Source organism: Trachemys scripta, chromosome 10 (genome assembly GCF_013100865.1).
Source record: "Trachemys scripta elegans isolate TJP31775 chromosome 10, CAS_Tse_1.0, whole genome shotgun sequence".
NCBI lineage: Eukaryota > Metazoa > Chordata > Testudines > Emydidae > Trachemys > Trachemys scripta.
This window is the reverse complement of record NC_048307.1, coordinates 5040432-5065968: the sequence shown is the minus strand read 5'-3', so window position 1 is coordinate 5065968 and position 25537 is coordinate 5040432. Positions and strand designations below refer to the sequence as shown.

Below are 25537 nucleotides of genomic sequence, written 5' to 3'. Positions count from 1 at the left end.
TAAATCGGATGATTTAGTTGGGGATTGGCCCTGCTTTGAGCAGGGCGTTGGACTAGATGACCTCCTGAGGTCTCTTCCAACCCTGATATTCTATGATTCTATGATTCCTTTGATTCTTAGGGTCAAGCTGTACTGGACTGGGTGCAGGATAGGGTGGTCCCTGCCCCAACCCCCTTCCTACCTAAAAAGAAAGTTAAGGTTAACTTGAGTTGCTGTCACCTGGGCGTGTCAACTAACATTAGCAGGTTCATGGGCAATCTGATTTGCACATTTAGTTCATCTAGCTGAGCTATTTGAATTCGAAGGCATAAAACCACCCCACACCCATAGTAAAGAGTTCCTTTGTTTTGCTTTTTTGCATACAGATACTGACCCAAGGTAGCAACCTGAGAAACAGGACAGTCATGTCCTGTGGATAGTCACTTGGAATGGATTCAAAGCGGTGCATGCAAATGCACTAACAGCATTTCACATTTCTGTTGGGTGGCCTCCTGCACGTGGAGGCAAGTGATTAGCATTAAGACCTCTTTTCTTTTTATGGGCTTTCCTTTGTTTTTGTAGAAGGCCAGACAGCTCCTACTGCCTCTATACAAAGACATTATTACATGAGCCATGCACAAATTTATTTATTTTAACTTCCATTAGAGAAGCTGCACAAAACTCACCTGGTCCCTGCTTTGGTTACAGACTTGCAACACAGCCTAAATTTGTTGCATGGGTCATAGGAACAGAGGAATTGCCGTAGTGGATCAGACCAGTGTCCTCTCTCCAACAGTGGCCAGTGCCAGATGTTTCAGTGAAAGGTGCCAGAACCCCACAGGTGCAGAGTTGGGATAATCTCCCCCCATGTGAAGTCGTTCTGACCTCTAATGGTTAGAGATCATCTTAAGTTCTGAAGCATGTACTGGATACTTATATGGACAACAAGAACATTCAATCTGTTTTGGAATCCTTCAAATACTTTGCATCAGTGACTTACTGTGGCAATGAGTTCCACAGTCTAATTACATATTTTATATGTAAAAGTATTTCCTTTTATTGGCTTTGAATTGTGCCATCTTTTCATTTTTGTGACTGTCCCCTGGTTCTTTTGTTAGAAAGGTTTACAGACCTTCCAGGTGTAGGTGGGCCTGAGTCAGAACTTCAGATCCAAATGCTCCTCTGCTCCAGGTCAGGATACTGCAACTCTCTAGGATGCACCAAACCTAAATCCCAGATTCCAAGATCCCTGCATGGGACCAGCGGCTTGCAACTTGGGCCTGTTTCTATTCTTCAGACAGTCTGGGGCCTGGAGAGAACATGGGCCGGGTTTTAGCAAAAGCGAGGGACACTTGGAAGTTATGTACCAAAAAAGTATTTATTTCGTTCTCTTATATGATCCGTTTATTTTATCCCAAGGGTTCCCGTGAGTTCACAATGATACAAACAAACAAAAAAGCAGAAAAGTTCAAGCTAGAAAAACATTCCAGCCCATAACCTCATGTTAGATAAAGCAATTAGATTCCACACACAATGTGACTGACTGAGGCAGCATGGTGCATTGGGCAGGGTCAGGAGACCTGGGTTCTCTTCCCAGTTCTGCCACTGACCTGCTGTAATGAGCTTGGGCACGTCTCTTGCCCTCTCTGTGACTTTTCTCCCACCCACCCTTTGTCAGGCCTTGTCTACACTTGCGGCAGCATGTAGGGTTCACAGTGGAGAGCTGCCAGGCCCTTTCCCTGCTGCCCCTCACTGCATTGAGGAAAGGCTCTGAAGGCTTTCTCTGCCACCTCCCCACTGTTGGAGCCTTTCCCTGGGGTGGGGAAAAGCTCCGGCAGCAGGACATGATGCTGCTAACAATAGCAGTGTAGACAGAGGACGCACGGCTTAGATGCTTGGAGAGCCATGTAGATTCTGGTGTGTCTTTACTCACCTAACCAGTGCCTTATTGTGCAGTGTAGCTACTCTACACCTGTGGCTCTCAACCTTTCCAGACCACTGTACCCCGTCCAGGAGTCTGATTTGTCTTGCATACCCCCAAGTTTCACCTCACTTTAAAACGACTTGCTTCCAAAATCAGACACAAAAATACAGAAGTGTCCCAGCCCACTATTACTGAAGAGTTGCTGACTTTGCCATTTTTACCCTATAATGATAAAATCAATCAAATGGAATATGAATATTGTACTTACATTTCAGTGTATAGTCTATAGAGCAGTATAAAGTCATTATCTGTAATTTGTTTGTACTGACTTCGCTAGTGCTTTTTATGTAGCCTATTGTAAAACTAGGCAAATGTCTAGATGAGTTGATGTACCCCCTGGAAGACCTCTGTGTACCCCAGGTTGAGAACCACTGCTCTGCACGTTGCTGTAAGTGTATGTAGACATAGTCGTAGACTATAAGCTCTTTGGGGCAGGGACTGTGTTTGACCACGTGTCTGTATACCACTCATTCCCTAATTGGTGATATTTCTTGAATGGAGAAATTAATTTGGGGAACGATTAGGATGCTTTACATAGAGATAATTTTTTTGCTATTAGTGCTTGATCCAGCTTCTATTAAAGTCAATAGAAAACTAGGATTGACTGATGTGGATATGGAATTGGACCCTTAAAAACTATCCATGTACTGAAAACAAGTAACTTTCCCTAATAAAGATCATTGGGATTTTTACATATTTGAAAAAGAGATTTAACGTTGGCTGCTTTACATGATCTCTTTTTTTCCTCTCCATCTTCGTGCTTTATATTAATGTTTTATTCAACTATATTTTGTTCAATGATTTATTGCAGGACAGATTTTAACGTGTTTGTGCTCTTGTAATATAAATGTTCTTATTGTCTTTGCTGGATAGTAGAGCTTGATAACACCCTGGACAAGGTAGGAGAGAAGGTCATCAAGATAGACTTTTTTTTTTTAATATTATAGCATTCTTGGACAGAGTCCTTTTAACGTCCTCTCTCCTCTACTGACAGGGCTGTCAGCCTGTGGGACATCCTGTGAGATGGTATCAACATATCCTGTAATTTTAGTCAAGATTCCAGAGCAGAGCTGCATACGATATTTAAGGAGATGAAGCCCTGTTTGTTGACAGGGAATCTGTTGGTTTTTTTTTATTATTTTTTTTTTATTAACACAGTGCCTTCTAGAAAAATAATGGAGAGGAAAGTGACAAACTATCTTAATTTATAACCTACTTTAGTGTAAAATCACAAAGCAACAAACCTAGCAATGACCTTCACCAAACCAGCACCGGCTGTTCTTTCCCATCCCGTCTCGATGATGTAACTTTGTGGTTTTCCTGGTTTATCTTCCTCTTTTGTCTGATTTGTGTGAGTGTGTGTGATGATCTTGAGCTGCAATAGCTTTGGCCAGGGTGTTTGTGGGATTCCCATCACTCAGGCTGAGGGCATGAATGCATCTCCCTCTCTTTCTAGCGGAGAATAAAACGAAAAGCCCCTTTTGTTAATATTTATCATCATTATTATTCTGAACTTCGGGCAGTTCATGAAAGGGAGTCTTTAACTCCCTGCGCTTTGCAGTCTGTTGGAATGTAATATTCGTCCTGCACCTGCTACGCTTTGGAAATGCAGTATCTTTGGCTACCAGTGAAAATGAAAACCGGTAAAAATGACGAATGCAATGGGCCACATTGTCAAGTGGGGTAAGCCTGTGTCACTTCATCAGCTTCAGTCACCGATTTGTGCTGGTTGGGAAGCTGGCCATTATAACTGGAGCCTTAATTCCTTGAAATATTTAAAATACATAGGACTTAATTTCCTTCCAGATTCCCAATCTTTTTCTTAAAACATGAAAAAAACCGACCGCAGTGGTTTTCTCCTTCCCTTCCGATCTCATCACAGTGCGCCTGATTCTCCAGCACCTTGCACCTTGTATTGTCACTTAACCTGTGCCGAGCGAGTGTGAACACGTAACTGTTCTGATGTGATGGGCCTTTACACCTCCGTGCATGGGTAGAAATGACTGGGGAGTGGATCTCTTGCCATGGGTGAAGGAAAATGACAAACTAGCAGAATGATTCTAGTTTTTCCAGTGGAACGTTTCCCTGTCTAGAAACATACATGAAGACCGCTTTTGCTTGTGTGTTTAGTGTTTTACTCCACTCTTCGTGAAGAGAATGGCCTGTAAAGGCAGATGAGCCTTGAATTAAATGTTAAACTTTAAAGAGAAGAGTTTTAAAGTAGCTCTGCTCCATTAAGACTTACATTTCAGAAGTCAAGCCCAAGACCCATAACTGAGCACCAAAATAGAAAGATCATTATAATGGCCTGATTTGTAGAAGAATAAGAGGGGAGAAGAGTGGCAGTGAAATAGGTCAAAAATCTGAATGTATCATTATTTTGCTGATGGAGGAATGTTTGAGCAACTGTTTTAAACTAATGTTCTTTTCATTTTCTATTTATTGTGCGCTTTCTGTAGCTGATGACCTAATGGCTTTTTCCCGACCTGAAGAATATCATGCCAGCTTCCTTAAAAGTGATTTTATTTGTGCAGATCTTTGATATTTTCTTGGGAGTTACTGGACAAACAATCTCCATGACTGTAAAACATCTAATATTTTTTTTAAATGCCGTCCTAGCCTATTCTAAAGTTGACACTCACTAAATGTATAAGCATTTATAAGGTTGGTGAGGGGAAGGATCCAGGAAGGCTCTGCCTGTTTTGCTATCCGTTAAATTAAGGTTGAACAGTCCGGTGGTTCTCAAATTGTTTGTGTTGGCAACCCCTTTCACACAGCAAGCCTCTGAGTGAGACCCCCCCCTTATAAATTACAAATGGGGAGGGGTAATTTTAATTTAATGGGGGCTCGGGGCTGACAGACCCTGTGCATACCAGGCTCGTGTCCCCCAAGTAACGCACTTGCGACCCCCTGAATGGTCACGACCCCCAGTTTGAGAATCCCTAACTGTAGCACGAATGTACTCCTATATGTCATACTCCCAAACTGTGTCTTTATAAATGGCCATCCAGGAATTGCAAACAATTTGGATAGGCCGTCATGCACTTTAGTTAGTATTGGATGAAGATACTTGGGCAAAGGTTTCTGAAAGGCACTAGTGATTTTGGGTGCCTCGGGTTTTTGGGTACTCAACTCAAGATGCCTTCAAGGAGCCTGATTTTTAGAAAGCGCTGAGCACCCACCCCTAGGGAAATCAGGTCCCTTCTGGGTGTATGAAATTGGGGACCAAAAATCGCTGGACATTTGTGGAAAACTTTGGCCTCAATGTTTTGTATTGCAAAGGCAAAAACTTCAGCATGCCCTCAGCTCTGCCTTCCTGAGCACAGGTTGGTGGAGGAAATGAATGTGTTTTTCTACTAAAGAAAGAGGGAATTGTATAATTTAGGTAACCTAGGAAGGTAGGTAAATCTCCCCTAATTGTATACAGACCATAGAGTTTGTCTCAACCTTTTGACTAGTGAAGCTTTCCTCAATTTGGGATATTGTGTGATCCTAATCAGAGACCTTTAACCATACATCAAAGCAGACTCTCCTAATCTGCATACCTTCAGGCTGGCATGGCTTGATTGCATGGTTTCCTGCTAACAGACTCATCTCTGGCCAGGTGTCTTTCCTGCTGTGGACGACTGATTCCTTTTTAGTCTTCATCGCCGAGGCAAAGAAATTTAATCCTAATATTACTGCCAGCCATGGAATGGACCCGCTGATTTGGAAATGTCACTCCGTCGTGGCTGTGAAATATCAATGCACAGCAGCCTCTGATACCTGCTTATTTCACTGCCAACCTCTAACCTAAGGTAGAACAGACCTGTCATTAGTGTATCCATCTGCATTTAAGCCTGTCAAGCTTCCTTCCCCTTCTCTTCTTTTGTTTCCCTAATTACTTTGATTGCATCAGCATATCCAGCCTGGGTCCTCTGTTTGGTTCCTAAGGCAGCATGAATTGTCTGCTCGGTCTGCTTTCATATGGATCTTATGGTAAGAGGCAGAGGTGGGCCTCAGCCGCGGAGCGAGGAGGGGAGAGAGAGTTGGCTCTGGGTCTTGAACTCCAAAGTCGGAGTGCGTTTGGCTTTGGAGTAGCTCTTCAGCTTCTTACAGAGAGAGGCCCTAACTGCTGCATGGATGCTCTGCTCTTCCTCCGGTCCTTTCCACCCCGGCAGCTGGGCTTGTTGGGGGCAGAGGGCTGTGGTAACCAGTCTTCGGAGCCATTCCGCAGCTTGTGAGTGGGAAGCTCTCGCAGCTTATCCCAGGGTTTGTCTGGGGCTCATGCCCGCTGACTTGGGTTCATGGGGCTTGGGCGACGAGGCTGTTTACGTGCGGTGTAGACATTCGTTCTTGGGCTGCAGCCTGAGCTCTGGGACCCTCCCGTCTTGCAGGGCCAGCCGTGGGTTTTTAGACATATCCACAGAGGTGCCCGGGCTGCTCCTTGGGCTAAGCACTGGGTCCCTTGGCCCCGGATCCTGTGTTCTAAATAGTTGCTGTCATTACTCTTGTTGGTATTTGTATTGCAGTAGTGTTGGGGCTCAAGTGGGGATCTGAGGCCCATTGTGCTTGGCACACAATGAAACGGGGGACCCTGCCTTAAAGGGTTTACCGTCTGTCTAAGCAAGGCACCAGATAATCGTACATTGGGGGGGGGGATAGCTCAGGGGTTTGAGCATTGGCCTGCTAAACCCAGGGTTGTGAGTTCAATCCTTGAGGGGGCCACTTGGGGATCTGGGGCAAAAATCAGTACTTGGTCCTGCTAATGAAGGCAGGGGGCTGGACTCGATGACCTTTCAGGGTCCCTTCCAGTTCTAGGAGATAGGTATAACTCCAAATATTTTTATAATAAATAATAGCATTTTGCTTTTCCTTTCTTGTATTCCCTCCTCCTCAGCCTAGCTGCTGGGGGTGTGGCTGAACCCCATGGCTTGAAGTGGATTCCGTTATATTACAGGTTGAGTCATGACTCAGCACCCCCACTGTAAACATTGTCGACCTCGGAGACCAGTGCACATATTTCCCTTGGTAGCTCTTGATAAGAGAGTGTTATCAGACATCAGATACACTTGGCAATGTACCCCCAACTTTTCCGTGGTATAGGTGCTGTGAGTGTGACACCTGCATTGGCTGGCTTACCCTTTGTTTGTGTGTATTACCTTATCACCTCCGGTCCCTTCATGGACCTGGAAGGTGCTGTACATCCTCAGCTCCACAGGAGGATCAAATGCAGGGCGAGTCCCTCCGTTTGATCTCAAATAATAAGTGTTTCGGTTCCCTTGACAAATGGCATGCTTTTATCTATCCATCCAGGCATGGATCACCGTGATATCTTCTGCCACCTTATCTGTCACATTTTAAATGATGTGTCACATTCCAGTGAGATTTATACGTCAAATTATTTTAAATAAACAGAAAAGGGAAAGTGTCCGTTGCCTAGAAACTATTTTTCTGAGTACTCTGGCAATTGCCATGTTCTCTAAAGTATAATAAATGAAAGCTTGGGCGCAGAAGTAGGGTGGCTTTTAAAAGAAGTTATTCATTGAAATCTGTGTTGTTTCCCACTGTTCATGTGTGGTTCTCTCTCTGTGGCTTGACTGTAGCATGACATATTGAGGTATTATCTTGAAGTGTAGAAGAAAAGAAACATTTGTTTTTGGTTTTTTTTCTTACAGGGGTTGATTAAAATCCGAGGTGATCGCTGCTGGAGAGAGTTGACCTGTATGGATTATCATTATGAGGTGAGCATTCTGAACACCACTAGTTGCCTGTCCACTTTACCTTGTTAGTAATTCTCCCTTTTTCCCGACATCTTTTCTCTCTTTCTCCAGCTGGGTTGCAGTTGTTCCCCCACTCCCACCCCACCCCATCCCCTCTGTTGTAATCTGAGGTGCTCCTGATATCTTCATCAATAACAATGAGCCATACAACTTTTTTCCATCCAATAAACCCATGAGACCACTTCCTCTTAGCCCTCTCTCACTGGTATGAGTCAGGACTAACATCACGGGACTCAGCCAAATTTCTCCCTGTGTGAAAATGGTGCAAGAAGAGATGTTGGCCCTTAATATCCAATCAAGTCCTCTCTTTCAATTTCTGACTTTTACAAGTTTTTGTTTGTTTGTTTTCGTCAGAACTTGCTTTAAAGATATAAACACAATTTTATCTTCATGTGATACAGTGAAGGTTTTGACAAGCCTTTATAATGAGTGAGCAAAGGTTTATTATACCTGGAAGGATCAATCAATAAGCCTAGGATTTGGGGAGAGCCAGCTGCAATCCTATCCTATAGTTGACACCGATGCAACAAAGCAGTGCTAGATGAATGGGATTTGAAACTTGGTAGTCCACATCGGGTAGATAGAAGGCCTGCTAGTTTGCTCGTCTTTTAGCATTCCAAGGTGTCGCTCTTATCATGTTCATCCAGGGCTAAGGCTTTCAAAAATGACTCGTGATTGTTGATGTCTCAGTGTTTGGGTGTTCAGGTTGAGACACCTTCAACGGTGTGATTTTCAGAAGGTGGGTGCTTTCTGTTTACTCTTCCAAAATACAGACGTATTTGAGCAGAAATGTGGTCTGGAAACAAAGTGCGACCAAAGACGTCGAGCATGAATCATTAAGTTCTCACTCTGTCTACTTTTCTCTTGCCTTTTGAAATCCATTTCAGTGATTTGTTTTCACGTAGGTAATAAATAACTGTTTGTGTTCTGGCTCCGGGCATTATCACCCCTTAGATTGCAGAGAGATGTAGCAGCACCATCCTGCATTCTTGTGGTCATGATTTGGCCTTTGCATTTGATATGGGCCTGGGATTACAAAAGGAGATACCTGTGACGGTAAACTGGTCAAATAACCTTGGTCCCTTGGCTGCATAATCAAGGAAACTGCTGGGGCACCATTCTTTTCTTCTTTATATATAATAAACCGGATGGTTTATTGTTAAATATGTATTAGATCTATTGTTTATAATACATTTTTCTTCCTGCTTTGCAGTGGAGCACATTACACCTGTTTGCTCAACTTTGCAATGGCTCCTGTTTGGTTTCCTGGGGCAGTTTCTAACGTTGGCTTTGCCCCAGGTCGTCCCGAGGTAGGATTGAGCTGAGGTAGGATACGGAGTCTGACAATCCCTACATCTGGGGACACACTTCCAGTGGACCATCATCTCTGGAAATCATCTGCTCTTCCACTGAAGGTCTGGTAGAACCTGAGTTTTCTGCCCTTCAGAATGCGTTGCAAGATGTACGCATGCCTCTTCTTTTTTTTTTTCTGGAGGGGTGAGCTCAATAGGGAGATTAATAATAAGTTGGAAAGTTCTTTCACTACCTCCCTCCCTCCCCCACCATTTAAGACAAAGGGACTCCCCACAGTAATAGGGGTCCATCCACCCACTCCAATCCTACTGAGGAATCAGGGCCTTAACTTCCACAATATGAAAAATAAAATAAAAAAATTAGAAGTTTACCAGCATCTGAAGCCTTTTACTTTTTGCTCTTGTAAGCTAGTTAAAAGTGGATTCATTTCTTTTGGGGGGTTTATGGGTGTTAGTCCAAAATGTAGAATTTGCTGTTTTTTTGCTGTTTACTTCTTTTTGGTATTTATTTATTTTAAAGTTGGGGAGTTGCTTTGAAAGGCACTTTTGCGCATGTGTAGCTCATGACTACATTATACAGTTACTGCTATTCAGCTGTCGGCATTAAATAAGAACATGAGAATGGCCATACTGGGTCAGACCAAAGGTCCATCAAGCCCAGTATCCTCTCCTCTGACAGCGGCCAATGGCAGGTGCCCCAAAGGGAATGAACAGACAGGTTATCATCAAGTGATCCATCCCCTGTCACCCATTCCTAGCTTCTGGCAAACAGAGGCTAGGGACACCATTCCTGCCCATCCTGGCTAATAGCCATTGATGGTCCTATCTTCCATGAATCTATCTAGCTCCCTTTTGAACCCCGGTATAGTATTGACCTTCACAACACCCTCTGGCAAGGAGTTCCAGAGGTTGACAGCGCATTGTGTGAAAAATGAATTCAGAAGTGTGTGCTAGAGTACAGATTTCAGTCACAAAGACTCTTGAATACTAGAGTTTTTAATCCTAACACAAAGGCAGCCATGGTAAAATGTCCCTAGCCACCTTCTTCATTTTGGATTTAATGGGCAGCAGGTTTAAAACAAATAGAAGGAAGTTCTTCTTCACACAGCGCACAGTCAACCTGTGGAACTCCTTGCCTGAGGAGGTTGTGAAGGCTAGGACTATAACAAGGTTTAAAAGAGAACTAGATAAATTCATGGAGGTTAAGTCCACGAATGGCTATTAGCCGGGACGGATAAGGAATGGTGTCCCTTGCCTCTGTTTGTCAGAGGGTGGAGATGGATGGCAGGAGAGAGATCACTTGATCATTACCTGTTAGGTTCACTCCCTCTGGGGCACCTGGCACTGTCGGTAGAAAGGATACTGGGCTGGATGGACCTTTGGTCTGACCCAGTATGGCCGTTCTTATGATTAATAGCAAGAATGCCCTTCTGTCCTGTATGCTTTTCTACACCTGGGAACAGTCAAAGGAAAGCCAACCTATAACAGAGATAATTGTGATTCCATCACCAGCTCTCTCAGGTGACCCTAACCTACAACAATCATCCTGCAGAGTACTATGATTTGTTTAAATCAAAACCAGAATCAGCTTTGTAGCCCAGAAAGTTAATTAAAATCATTCCCCTCATATCCATAACGCGGGATCCCAAACCTGCAGAAGTCATCAGGGACAGGAGCACAAAGAAGATAACATTATCAGTATCAATTATTTAAATCCACAGCAGCAACTGCAATGAAAGGAAAAGAAAGAGGTCCAACCTTGGCAATAGTAGACAAAACTCCAAAATACAGCTGTAGATTAAACTTGACACACACAGGCTCTCCTCGTTACGTATGTGGTAGAAATGATTTGACAAAACTCTCCTCAGGCAGGCAGCGCTAATGGGAAAGGAACACCCTCCATTTCATTGGTTCCTACGTATTCTGTATTTTGGAAGAGACCTAAAAGCACAGCCATGATGGTTTGGGGGTCATTGAAGCTTTAAGACATGGTACTCCTCAGATTATTGGGGATGGGGTTGGGGATGGGGATGGGGTAGTCAGTTCCAGTACAGGCAAAATTTCTGTTTGATTAGTTGATCACGGGCAGCTTTTTAGAGGGGTCGTAGCCATGTAAAGCCTTCACGTACTATATGTAATGTTGGGCATATGCCCATTTAAAAGGACAGATGAACAAATTGCCACCAGACGCAAGACTCTTCTTCTCCGGGGTGGTTCCATAGCCAAGCTCTTTCGCATCCACCTTTATCCTTAGCTTCCACCATTGATATCTCCCAGCAGGTGAGATCAGTAGAAAAACCATGTCCCGCCCACTCCCTTGACCAAATTATTTCATGCATACCTGCCAGCTGCTACCCTTTCCAGCACCATAGTTACCAATAACCTGACTCTGCAGTGAAGTGGGAGTCAGAGAGAGAGAAAGCTGCTTACCGAATTGTAATACAGAATCCGTCTAAGCAGTGGGAGGAAAAGAGGAGGAGAAACAGACTGTAGCTGAAGATGTCTCTGGAAGGGAGGAAATTATTCGGGAGGCTGCTTGTAATTAGAATGATAAAACTGGGTAATGGACCAACTTTCAAATGGACGCGGGCCAAATTTAGTCTGCAGTGATGTATGTTGGCCACCCCAGCTCTCATATTCCAATCCTATACTCCAGTCCAACATCTACATGTGCTCACTTGCCAAGAGAATTAATGAAAACACATGGCCCCCATCTCTTGCATATTGAGCATACACGGTACTATTTATTTGTAGTAGAACCAGCAGCTACGTTCGTGGAAAATAACATTTCCACTTTTGTCGGAAATCATGTATAAAATAACATGTTGTTATGGCTTCGGTAATTAAACAGAGAGCATATTTTTTGCCCCTCTTTGCCCCCCTTGGGCCTTAACCCAAGACTTTATGGAGATCTGTTCCTCAAGTTAAGGCTCTTTGTTTGGAAGGCTTATGACCCTTACATTTGTGTAATTTAGAGAGGGAAATGTCACAATGCATAGTTTATACAGACATGGTATTTTCCAGTCTTCACTTGTTGCTGCATCATCTCATGAGGCGGTACGGTAGGAGTAGATTTATTCAAATAGGTGTAGAAGATGATGTAAAAGATACTAACAAAGATGAGCAATTTAGACTTGCACTTGATTTCTCTTGCTGCTGTAATATAGGTGCCAGGAATCCTAAATTTTAATTCCAGCTCCTCCAGTGAGTTACTGTGTCACCTGGAGCAAGTTGTTTAACCACTCTTTGCCTTGGTTTCTCCATTTGTAGAAGGATAGGTAATTTGTGTTCTGAAGGTGGAGCTGTGATTAGATATGACAAAGGGGAATTATGGTGGTTAATTCGTTAAAGGCTTATACAGAGCTTTGAAAAGGCCAGGGAACCAAAGCCAGGCATATACATTTGCACAATGGGGCATGCACAAAGTCAGTGTGTACAAGCTGCCAGTCAGGGGAACCTGCACATCAGGTATTAGCACACTCAAGTTAACCTGTGAAAACATATGCACATAATTGCGTTAGCAGACCTCGCTTCGAAAGTCTGCTTCTGCTTTATTATTATTCATGCTTGTAGCAGTTCTAGCACTGACTGCTGTGGTTAGATTAATTTTGCATTGAGGGTTTTTTTTTTTTTTTTAAGAAATCCTTTTGCTACTTTTTAAATTGGCTGCTTTTGGATTGCATTCAGTTAAACATATTTACTGTGCACTTAACATGGATGGAGATGGCTTCTGAGTTTATTACTGTTTGTTTTTATTTTTTATTAACCACTTATCTACTGTGTAGTGTGACAAAGTTCCTCCTTTATCTTGGTGGGTCCTGCGCTTATTGGCAGATTTTCTTGCCTCAGAGATTCACTATGTGGGTTGGGGAACAGCCCAGAGACCTTCCCCTCTGGAAGGGCCCACAGTCCAGGTCAATTGGGAGGTTTGGGGGGAACCCGGGCCCGCCCTCTACTCCAGGTTCCAGCCCAGGACCTTTGGACTGCAGCTGTCTATAGTGCCTCCTGTAACAGCTGCATTGACAGCTACAACTCCCTGGGCTACTTCCCCATGGCCTCCTCCAAACACCTTCCTTATTCTCACCACAGGACCTTCCTCCTGGTGTCTGATAACGCTTGTGCTCCTCAGTCCTCCAGCAGCTCACGCTCTCACTCTCAGCTCCTTGTGCCTCTTGCTCCCAGCTCCTCACACTCCCACCACAAACTGAAGTGAGCTCCTTTTAAAACCCAGGTGCCCTGATTAGCCTGCCTTAATTGATTCTAGCAGCTTCTTCTTAATTGGCTCCAGGTGTCCTAATTAGCCTGCCTGCCTTAACTGGTTCTAGCAGGTTTCTGATTACTCTAGTGCAGCCCCTTCTCTGGTCACTCAGGGAACAGAAAACTACTCATCCAGTGACCAGTATATTTGCCCTCTACCAGACTCCTGTATCCCACTGGTCTGGGTCTGTCACAGTACACAAGGGTAGACAAAAGAGAGCTAGATTCTGCTCCCACTGGAGTCCATGGCATCACTCCCCATCAATCCAGCTGACGCAGAAGCACACCCAAGGAGTTAGGCCGGGGGGCAGATTCTCCACCCTGCTGTGGTCCCTTTGTACTGCTTAGGAGCAGTGACTGGCCACATCCTCCCAGCTGGCGCCGGGGAGTCCCTAGTGAGTAGGGAGCCAACATAACTGGCTCCTGTGCCACGCTCCCTGGAGCCTGTGGGGAAGGGCGGGAGAGGAGGGGCAGGAGCATTGCTGGTGTGTGCTCAGCTTGGGTCTATTCCTGGAGCGCACCCAGCTTGGGGGGGACTGTTGCCAGCTGGCACAGGTCAGAGCAGCCTTCTCGCCTGCTCTAAGCATGCACTGGGATAGAGGGTCAGGCAGAGAATCAGGGAGCCATAACCAGCTCCCCCAGTGGTCCCTTCCCATCCCCTGTTTTGCCAAATTTACATCAGCAAAGCAGAGGATCCGGCCCATTGTCTGCGGATTCTGTGTATGCAGCTCAGACGTCATAAGAACATAAGAACAGTGCCTTTCCGTGCACTGTCAGGGTAAATCCATGCACAGCGCCCATATTTGAAATCTCCATTCAAAGATGCAGATGTCTGAACCGCGCGCTCGTTTTGTGGAACACCTTGTAACCATATGTCCTGGCACGTGAAAGGTTTGAGTGGCATGGGAGGATTTGCATATGTAAACTCAAATCTAGTCCAAACAGAGCCTGTGTTTTTGGTTTCCAGCATTCGTCTCAGTGGAATAAGATAATGAGGTAATCTTAGAAGGGGGAAAGTCCTATTTGATTACACTTAGCCTGTCTCTTGCAGGCCAGTGGAAGATGGTTCCCTTTGGTCTGTGTTCCAGTGATGTGTTTTGTGGTGATTGTCAGTGCCTTGTTGTTTTTTGATTACACTGTCACTTGCTACAATTGACATGGAAAGATGCCTTGCAAAATTCCCTTCTTTAAACATGATTGTCTTTATTAAGTATGACCATCCTCCCCCGACTGACTCGTAACTGTCATTTCAAGTCTGCAAAGTCACACAAAGGATACTTGGCGTTTGACTTACCGAAATGAGCGGATCGTTTCTGATGCACTGCTCCATCTACGCTGTATTTTCATGACTGGTTAACCCACCTTGTGTGCCACAAATACCACAGAAGCAGCAATTCCTCAGTTGGAAAGAGACGGAGAAATTGCTGTCTCTGTCAGAACAAGAAAGAAACATGATCCATAACTTTCCACAGCCCTAAAAGTAGCATGTGTGTAAGCAATGAGGGTGAAATTTACAGAGCATAAGCCCAAGATCTGTGCAGCACATTAAGTACCATTTGTGCCCTATTTGAGGATCTTACAGTGGGATTTAAGTCTGTGTGCTGACCCACTAGACAAGGGTGAATGTCACCCATAGCACATAAGAAATATACAGGTCATCTGTGTGAAGAAATCTCTTTTGTTTAAAACCGTGCATCAAGATTTAAGGACAAAATACCTAGGACTCTAATAGCAGAAGGTGCAGGTTGAGGCGTCCTGCTGTGTAATAGGATGGGAATAACAAGGGATACTGCAGGTCAGGATTGAGGTTCCTTTTCAGAATTATCGGGGTGTGGATATTGCATCTCTTTCCTTACATAAAGATTTCACCATAAACACACACAAAATAATAATCTAAGAATATAATACCTTGCCCTTCTCTGGTACCGTTAATCCAAGTTTCTTGAGGTGCTTTACATCCATTGCTGAATTAAGCCTTGTGATCCCTTGTGAACTAGGCAAGTTTACAGATGGAGAAACTGAGGCACGGAGCTGTTATGAGACTTGCCCAAGGACACCTAACGCCTGTGTCCAAAGAAGCCTGAGATCCTTTTCCCTTTCCAGAAGACTATCTAGCATGGCATTTTGCTATTGTCTGACCACTCATAAATGCTCAGTGTGCCTTAATTATTTTTTAAACAGGAAACACAAGAAGCTTTTAGTTTTAAGAAGTCTAGAGAGTCACATTAACTTTGCGAAGCAGGTATTGGAAGAGAAATAATTGAGTCACGCTCTAGGCCTTCTAAGTTTGACAGTGCTCCTGGGAAAAGCTGTGTCGTTCCTTACGCTAGATACTGCACAGAACATAAGAGGTCGCTTCTTCCAGTTTCTACAAATTGTTGCTAATTATTCTATAACCATTTTTCTTAAACAGATCCCATCAATCAGCACTTTAACCTTCTGCATACAGCAGATCTCCACTTCATACAAAAGCCTCGTCCAGAGCACAGTATCTTTTGTTCCTAATTATGTGCTTGCTGACTGATAGCCATGCTGATAAAGATGAGAAGGAAGCTTGCTGGTTAGTTCCAGTTTGTTTCTTTAACTGCCTCTTGATTTCTTTTTTCTCCTAGAGAAGTCATCGTTAGACTTTTTGTCTACCGTTGTCAAACTTTTTATGCACTAGTAAGTAATTAAAAACTCATTACCTAGCAATTAATTTTGGTGGGACAGAAAATTATCTGTCTGTGTCAGCACTAGTGTCTTGGGATAGGTTATATTCTAAGCAACTCTATCCTGATGGGGACTCAGATGTTTCTGAGTCTTAGATAAACTAGGAGTCAGACCTCCAGTCCAAAGCATCTTTTTTAGTTACAGATTAATGGGAATTAAGAGGAGCTGGAGCAGAGTGAAAATAAGAAAGAGGATAATTTCAAATACATTTCTGGGCATGGTGCTGTACAAGGGGTCGATGGGATGGCTTCAGTTTCCTCAAATGTGGAATGCTTTTCCAGAAAGGAGGCCTATTGAGAAGAGATGGGGTCCGCCTGATCAAGAACTAGTCAGCCTAGCGAAGAGGGCTTTAAACTAGGTCCAAAGGGGGTGGGCATGGGCAGCGCATGAACTGCTGGCTGGGGGAGGCTAGCCCTCAGTCCCACCCCTTCCGCTCAAGATCATACCCTTTCCGCACCCCCCCCCCACCGAAGCCCAGAGTCCTCACACAGCGGCTGCCAGCCCCTGTCCCAGGCTAGCGCCCTCAACCTCCAAGCTCTGGGAGGGGGGGCTGCGCGGCCCCGGGCCCCCAACCCCAGAGCGCCAGGAGGGCGGGCAGCGTGACCGCAGCCTGAGCCGGAGCCACGGAGCGTGGGCGTGGAGGCAGAGTGTGGGCGGGACTACCCTGGTTGGACAAACACCTGTCAGGGATGGTCTAGGTTTGCTGGACTTGATGACCTCTCAGGGTCTCTTCCAGCCTGACATTTCTATGATTCTAAGCAGTGTTGAAGAGTTTTCAAATATATTATAAAACATTTATACAGCTCTGTGTATTTACAAACATGGCACTCTACAGACTCCGTCGCTACTCTGAAGACAAAATTCAGTCCAAATAGGATTGATGATCAAGTTAGTAAATTATTAAAGCTAATAAACAGCATTTTCAAGCTCTTACTTCAGTTTGAAGGATCGTGTCTTGGGAAGAAAATGACTTGATGTAGGTGCCAAAGTAATGTGAGCAAAGCTTTCTGAGAATAACTTATTCCAGCTAGAGAGCCAGACCTCAACCTGAGCTAGACATAGTACTGAAAGCAAACAAGAACCCCCTAAAACCTTTCTAGAAAAGTGTAGCTCGATATCTGTGTGTTGCTATCTTCCTTGGTTATGGTTAGGAAAAAAAATGTTTTTCTTAATGGATAGATTTCCCAGCCCTTCGCATACAGAGTCTGTGATCACATGCACCTCTCCTGGCACACGTTTTATCAAAGGGAAATGGAAGAAAATAGTTAGAGCCCCATGATAAAATATTGACAGCCCATTAGTAACCAATTACTCTCGTATCCCCAGCACTTCGCAAGACAATGACATTCAAATTGGTTGGCTGAGAATAATATATATGTGATCTTTGCATTTCTCAAGGCCACTAGATGCTTAGACTTAGTGGCTGAAGAAGTGGGCACCATAAATGAAGAGTATGTTTGAAGTACTGTATTTGTGACATGGTCACATGAAGGAGAGCAAATCAAAACGTGTCTCTTGCTTTCAGTTCTGATTGTGCCACATGGAATCATATTGCAGTACCAGGATGTTATAAAGGTCAGGGCTGCTTCAGAAGCAAAATGCAGAAATAGACAAACTCTTAGTTAATGTTAAAATTGGGAAACCAGGAAAATGTGATGGTCCGGTGATAACACAGGATCCAGATCCAAACCAAGGCTACTGTTGTGAGGCTTTTTGGTCGCAATTTTTTGCCGTCTAACTCAAGTGATGCCAAACCAAAAGGTATTTGTAATTCTTTGAAATCATCACCATCACTCATGTCTCGTTGCAATTGAAACATAAGTTGTGTATGCAGATTTTCCCGGGGAAACAATAGCGTGACAATTTTTGCTAAAATTGGAGGTGATTTTTATAGTGGTGGGCAAATTTTTGTATTGTCTGAGGGTGGTTGTGGAAGGCGAGAGTTATATAACGCAAATCTGGAAATGCATTCTTAAAGGGACAGTATGCAGAGTGAAAGAAAAACAGCTTGGATGGGACTGTGTGTGCCATTAAGCAGGGCTGGTAATCAGTAACAATCTAAATGGAATTATAAAAAATGGAGTGAAATTTCAAATGCATCATCCCAACACGCAGCAGAGTCCCTCACAAAACAAACTGCCTCAAAATTTAATATGAAATTAAGGAATTGCATGTGGCAGAACAAAATCATCTCTCTTTTTAAATTGTTACTAATTCATCTTTGGGGGGGTCAGCTAGCGGTTGTCTCCTTCCCAATCCTGCATCCAGGCCTCAGTTTAGGAAAGCACTTAAGGCTGTCCTTACTCAGTGTCTGCTCAAGTTCTGTTGATTTCAATAGGACTTCAGCACATGCTTAAGCCATTACCCTTGCTAGGGATGTTTTCTTCTGGGCTTCAGCAATTTCACTAGCATTACTCAGAGGAGCAAAGCTGTGTACTGACATTGTTATCCTGTGTGATCTTTGTCGGGTTACTGAATCTCTGTGTCCCACAGTGTACTTGATTATCTGGGGAGAATGATGCTAAATTTCCCTTTGTTTCTTTCATCCCATTATTCCTTGGTACATATTTATTCCTAGTGTATTTACTCACTAAAAATAAAATGGAAGTACAAGATTTGTCTGCCAGGTTTTTTCCAGTTTGAAGAAATTGTTTATAAATCTACGTTATAAAGTAGAAGGGGATTTTTAGGAATAAAAATTCATGCCAGTACAAATAGGCTGAGATCTTTATGATGCATATCTTTGGCCTGGATTTAGGAAAGCATTGAAGTTCTATTGAAATAAATAGGGCTTAAGCATATGCTAAAAGCTAAGCATATACTTCAGTTCTTTTCTGATTCAGGGCCTTGAAAGGGAAAAGAAAGGAAACAAACAGAAAGAAATGGAAAGGGGGAAAAGGGGTTCTTGGATTTCAAGGTGTAGCAAATATTCCTCAAATGCCTTCTAATTTACCATCAGTTTTTTAACTCTGAATTATATTTTCCTAAGTGTTTTAATTCAGCTTTGAGAAGCTACCTTTGTATGTCCTTATTCCTCCACTGAATTGATATACTGACTTAAAACTCAATTGTTTCAATCTAACTTTTGTCTGAGATTTGTATATTGTCCTTGATGAAGGCACCTGTAGTTAGGGGTGCCTAACCCTTTTCATTAGAAACCCCTGTTTTCAATTGATTCAGTTTCTTTCCAGCAAAACTAAACTAAAATGGGGAAACTAGCAAAACTTTGGTGTGAAGGTCCCACGGGGAATTTCCTTTACAAGTCTTTTGAGGTTTGCAGCGTAGGAAGGAATTATTCTCCCTCTGCTGCGGGGATCAGAAGTGTAACTGTCAGTCATGCAGTATAAATGCATTGGTAATATGCCAATACCGTTTTCAGCAGTAATACAACTCCTCTTCCTGGATTCTTTTCTGTTTTCTTAAGGATTTGTTTTAAGCCTTGTGAAAGCTTCCTGTACAACGATTGGATTTCTTCTTTTCATTACGCTCTCCCTCTGTCTCGGACTGGCTTACAGACCACCCAGGACCCTCATCACTTGCCTTGAATATTTTTTCTCTTCTCCCCCCCCCCCTTAGTCTTTTTCACTACTAATCAGGTTAATCCTTACAACCCACTTCACAGCCACTTAATCAGCTCTCCGCGCTGACCCTTTAAGTGGATTTTATCCTGTTGGCCAGCTTGTTAAACAGGCGCAAAAAGAGAGAGTCCATCTCATCCTTGGCCCTATCAGAGACTGTGGAAATAAGATACAGCTCATGAAATGTTCAAGGGCCCATGAGGTTTGTCATTTTTGCAGATAGAAGGGAGCGCTTTCAGGAAATTATATAAATTGTAGTTTTATGAGCATGTTAATGGTGTGTATTGAGGAACATGCAGAGAAGGGAGTAAAGATGACAAATTCCAGTGCCGTCAATAAGATAGAAATGGGGTGAGGGAGAAATTGATGAAGAAGAGTTTAAGGGCTCCAGCAGATGTCCTGACAGCCACGTTAATGAAAAAGTTAGTCATCTGAATTTCTATTGATTCTACTTGCCAAGCAGTTTTTTCCCTTGTGGAATGAAGTATCCTTCCATCGTATGGCTATAAAATCTAGTTTTGGATAAGTCCTCTGCATTGACTAGAGAGTGAAATAAATTCAGACCAACAATGTAATGATTTTCTTCACATTTTTCTCTTCTTTTGTGCAGATGATAGCACTGCATAAATCTGTGAAAAGACACAAAACATGGTCTTTATGTCTCATCCCTTTCGGAGGCACATGTAATTAAACAATTGTATATTATAAAAATAATTCCAAGCGGCTTCTCGTCGGCCGATGTAATAATTTATAAAACGAAAGCGCAGGCTGCCTGACCGTATTCTCAGTTGATAACACTTTGTAATGAAAGCACAAAGCCAGACTTTGGCTTGGGAAATACCAGTCCCTAGTAATAAATATTAACCATGACTGCACCTGCTGTCTCACAGACAAAGTCCTTGATGATACCTTGTTAAAAATGAACAAACATAAAATTAGAAAAAGCCTGGTGTGAAATATTTTAATATTCAAACTCTTTGGGCATGCACTTCTTCTTAAGAGACCTTCATAAGAATAATAGAATAGATAGTTGGAGCTATGCCAGGGGTTCTCGATCCCCTTCTGACAACAAAAATTACTACATGACCCCAGGAGGGGGGACCAAAGCCTGAGCCTGCCTGAGCCCCATTACCCCGGGCGGGAGGGCCAAAGCCTTTGGCTTCAGCCCTGGACAGTGGGTCTCGGACTTTGGCTTTGGCCCTGAGCCTCAGCAAGTCTAACACCAGCCTTGCTGACCCCATTACAGTGGGGTCGTGACCCACTTTGGGGTCCCAACCCCCAGTTTGAGAACCACTGAGCTACACAAAGAAAGGAAGAAAACTGGGGTTGAAAATAGCATGTAGATGCAGAAACCATTTATGATAGCGATTGAACTATTATACTAAAGTTGATGTAGTGGTTATCCTATTGGCCAAGCCACCTAACTCTTCTTTCAAATCACTCATCTTTTCTGCAATGCCCACAATATTCGAATTGAAATGAATTCATGCCTTGTTACACTCACACCCTGACACCAATTTAATTAAAATACTATTGTTAAAACAGTGCAAATCCCTGGGTAAACTCTCTTATTTCAGTTTGTCTGGCTTCCTTCAGTTAACTTAAACCGATTCCTAATACATTTACATCAAAATCAGCTTGATTTAAATGGAGTATCCAGACAACCTTTTACACTGATGTCACTGAATTGGTTTAAAACTACACGTGAACTTAAATGGCCTGACATCTGCTTGGACAAGCCCTAAGATTGTAAATTCATTGGCGCATGGACTGTCTCTTTGTTATATATTTGTAGAGTACCTAATAAAAGGAGACCCTGACCTCTGGATGCTACTGCAAAACAAATAATGGTAAATGAATCAATCAGATTCTATAGCTTCTATTTCATATATTAAAACACAAATTTTGAAGTGTCTGTCTAGTTCATATGCTCGGGTAGATTTGTAACCCACCAAATGGGGCGCACGTTTGTACTAACCCCAACCCTCACCTGACTGTGGCACCCTCCTTTGTAATGTCATGTCTAAAACTCAGGCCCTGAGTCAGCAAGCTGCTCTGTGCAGGCTCAGAGGTTTATCCACACTTGGCAGCTGAGAGCATTGGGGCATAGATTGTGAGCGCTTCCAGACAGGGCCTCTGTCTCTGTAGAAGGCCCCCATCTAGCACTGTTTGGGGGACTGGGCAAACCAAAAATCTACTGCAGAGGAAGCCCAGACAGTGAGCGCTTCATCAGCAACGTGCCCAGTGCCCGAGGGCCACGCTTGTTTTACGTACAAATGTACACAGTTTTAAGATCACAGTAACATCCAGGTTAAAAGAGGTACTTAGATCTCACAAAGTTTATGCTGCACAGTAGCTCAGTTTAACTCATCCCTTGAAGGGAGGGGGGAAACGTAGGGATTAATGGAAACTTCTTAGAAGTGGAACAAGAGAGACCATGTGACCAGGAGGGGTTTCAAACAAGAAATACCCAGAAAAAGGGGCCCAATCGGAAGAGGACATGAGGGGCAGGAAAGAGCAAGGTGACAGAAGATGGGCAAGGGGCTCCATGAGGTAGAGAGACTAGCCGGCACATGACAGCCGTCAGGAGACAGGGGACAGCCTGCCTTCCTGGACTCACCAAAGACTCACAAGGGGAGGGTGAGATGGAAAGGTACATGTGTGTGTTGATTTGTATGATCTGTACTCTTCTGTGCTTTACATGATTAAGTCTAAAAGGTGTTAAACTGTGTAAAGTGTGTGTGTGTGTGTTGACTTTGACAGCTGCTGCGTGCTCCTGAGAGAGTTACACCGTAAACCAGAAGTTTCATATCTTTTGGGATGGGGTGGGTTTAAGTAACTGGGTATCTGGTGGGTTAGTGCTGGTCCTGGGGACCTATGACAGGTTGGCCAAGGAGCCCCATTTCTGAGATGTAGCAGGTGGAAAGTCCGTGCCCAGGATATGTGCCAGAGAGGCCAAGGGAGGATTCAGTGTTACAGCCTGCTGAGGCCTAGAAGTTTAGCAGACCCCCATGTTCCAGAGCGTAGAGAATTGGCTTCTCCTCAGAGCAGTCTTAGTGGGTGGCTGGGAGGGGGTGCTTGCTAGGATCTGAGACACATTTATACCTTTACAGTGGAGTGGAATCCGCTTTAACTGGCTGGCAAATAAATAAAACAGTAGTGAGCAAATCTTTGCTCTGCTGTAACAACTTTGCTATGTTTGATATACCTGTTATAAACAAGGTAATATTGACTTTTCGGGTTTGCTTTATGTCAAGATAATTTATCAGGCACTTCAAAGGTGCCTCAGAATGCTAGGTTACCAAATTGGGAGCTAGATTAACTCCCTGGGTTTTTTTTTATACATTGCAACAGTTTGCATTCCCTTCTCAGGTTGTTTCATTAAAAAGTAGATGTCTAATAGAGGAGGCCAAAATGATTAAAGTGGATGGGTGGGTAGGGTGGATAATGAGAAGATTTTTACTATCTGTCCTGGGTCCTGATCCTGCAGAGATTTCAATATGTGTTTTACATTCTACATTGTGAGTAGTCCCCTTTGAAGCTTTGAAGTCTTTGGAAGATCAGGGCCGTAGAACTCTGTGCCCATCACCGCAACATCTGAGCTCTTTCCACAGTAGGTTGTCCAAGGGATGTTAGGCTTAGGGTAGGGATTTTTTTGTGGAGAGGGAAGCAAGGTGTAGTTCCCAGCATGATCCTGGTTGAAAAGCTTTATCAAACAGGAATATCTTCCAGCGGGAGCGAACATTTCCCCATTTTTAAATGTAAAAACACTTCACCTGACATTTCCCATCAAGCCCCAACACGCATCTATTTGCAGCGGCATAAGAGGAGTCATAAAAACCACGTGCGTTATTGCACCAGCATCCCTCAGTGCAATATTCCAGCTTTGCCTCATTTATTTTGAACTTCCGCATTGGAAGTTATTCCCATTTTACAGTAAAGAGAGACGACTGTTTTAAGTGCTTATGTTGCTCGTGCGCTGCGTCTCGCAGAGCTGTAAAGGGGGGACTTGGATTTTAAACATGGATGACTCAGCAGGTAGGAGGCCCTTTTCATAGAGCACGATCCTGCTTTCATTGGTCCAGACTGTAGTACCCATACTGATGCTGAATAGTACCTTATTACGCTACAAATAATCCCACTGAAGTCCTTGTGGCCACTTTTGGATTAGGGGTATCATGATCTGACCCATTAAATTTAATTTAAGAGTTCGTTTGACTTCAGTGGGAACATGAGCAGATCCATAGTGATTTTCATTGTCTGTTACTTATACCCAGAATTTCATTGTATCCCAATACTTCTAATACGTGGGTTCTGTATGCAATATAACGTCTAGCAAATTGTGCTCATATTCTCTAAGGAAAGTGTGTGTGTGTGAGATAGAGAGAGTCTCTCTGTATATGCACGCTTCTGGTATAGGGTGATTTTTTGATCATGCAGAATTGTCAGTGCCCTTTACCATAAGCATTTCTTAAACCTTTGTGAAATGATCTTTTTACAGTCTACTTTCCATCACCTTTTACTGAAGCTATAGGGTATCATCTAAAATACTTTGAAATTCTGACAAGACATTCTATTTCCCAGGAAAAAGCCTATTAAGTAGTCCACAGTGCAGAAATACCTACAGGCTTACAAGGGTAACTATACCAATTCTTTATCACCTTGCACAGGATTTAATTTCTATACATTCCCCCTTTCCCTTCCCCTCTACCCCCCAGCATTTATCTCAGAGTATAGGAAAATAAGGGAATGATCGTTCCCTTCCCATCCGAAGGAACGGTCTCTTTGTGGCATAATTGTCAGCGCCAGGAACCACCCTTTCGTGTGCTCCTCTGCTCTGCCAAATTCCTGGGCCACCCAAATAAAGCTTTTTGCCCTTCGACCTACCAGTTATGCTGGAGAAACTCCTCCATTCCTGCACTGCTTACAAGAAGAAAAGAGAGCTATAGAATCTCATAGTGTTGCTGTATCGAATTAGTCTGCGCCAAGATAGCCCGAAAGTGTACATCAGCTAGGGTGACCAGATAGCAACTGTGAAAAAACGGGCCGGGGTGGGGGGTAATAGGTGCCTATATAAGAAAAAGTCCCCCAAAACGGGACTGTCCCTATAAAAACAGGACATCTGGTCACCCTAACATCAACTGTGATCTAAAGAGAATATATTTTTTGGAATTGATCCATTCCAATCGCTTTGCTTGAAAGACCCCTGGGATGCAAAACTGCGAGTCTGCCAAATATTACAGTGATCTTCAGCTACTTAACGTTTTCCTTGCTCATGTCCAGAAAGATGTGTAAAACTACCACTGAAATTGATACCAAAATACCTGCAACTTAATGCAATCTGCTGCAAAACGGTGTGTATATATATAGCTCTAGTGAACACGTAAAATTTAATTGTGCTTAAAATATTCGACATCTATGACATCTGTTTTGTTATGGAAAAGGAATTATGCACTTGACTTCTTATTGCAGCTATAATGTAAGCAGTTAAGGAAATTATTTGTAGACCAGTATATTCTCCTGCTTTGAATATCAGATGACGTTTTGGCCAGCGCATATGGAAAACATGTGAACGTTATATCTTTGGCTTTGAATATTAATGAATTCATTTGTTTAGTGAATTTTCATGCAACAGAGATATGGTAAGCCTGTTCGTACTTAGTAAATCAAATGTCAAAATCGTTAGCTAGAAAATAATATACACAAAACAATTTTATTTAACAAACTAGACTCCGCTAATGGTATTTGATTTTTTTTTTAAACCTTTTTATTCTTTTCCCTCAGATATTCGTACAGGAATAACCATAACTGATGTCTGCAGTTTTCAGTAATGTTATATGTGTATGCACACAGACTTTCAATCTCTCCTTTAGCAGTTTTACATTTGGCTTAATTCACTCCAAAATATGCTAGTTGTTCCATGCTGAAAAAAATCTCTCTCAATAGCATTTC

At 43.2% G+C, this 25537-nt stretch overlaps 1 protein-coding gene across 1 annotated transcript in view; it reads left to right on the top strand.

Moving 5' to 3' along the window:
* The window catches only part of LMF1 (lipase maturation factor 1), a 308607-nt gene that overhangs the window by 139147 nt on the left and 143923 nt on the right, over positions 1-25537 (top strand). Inside the window, exon 5 of the mRNA XM_034783537.1 lies at positions 7621-7686. Coding sequence (XP_034639428.1) covers positions 7621-7686 — 66 coding nt within the window. The remainder of the gene's footprint in view (positions 1-7620; positions 7687-25537) is intronic.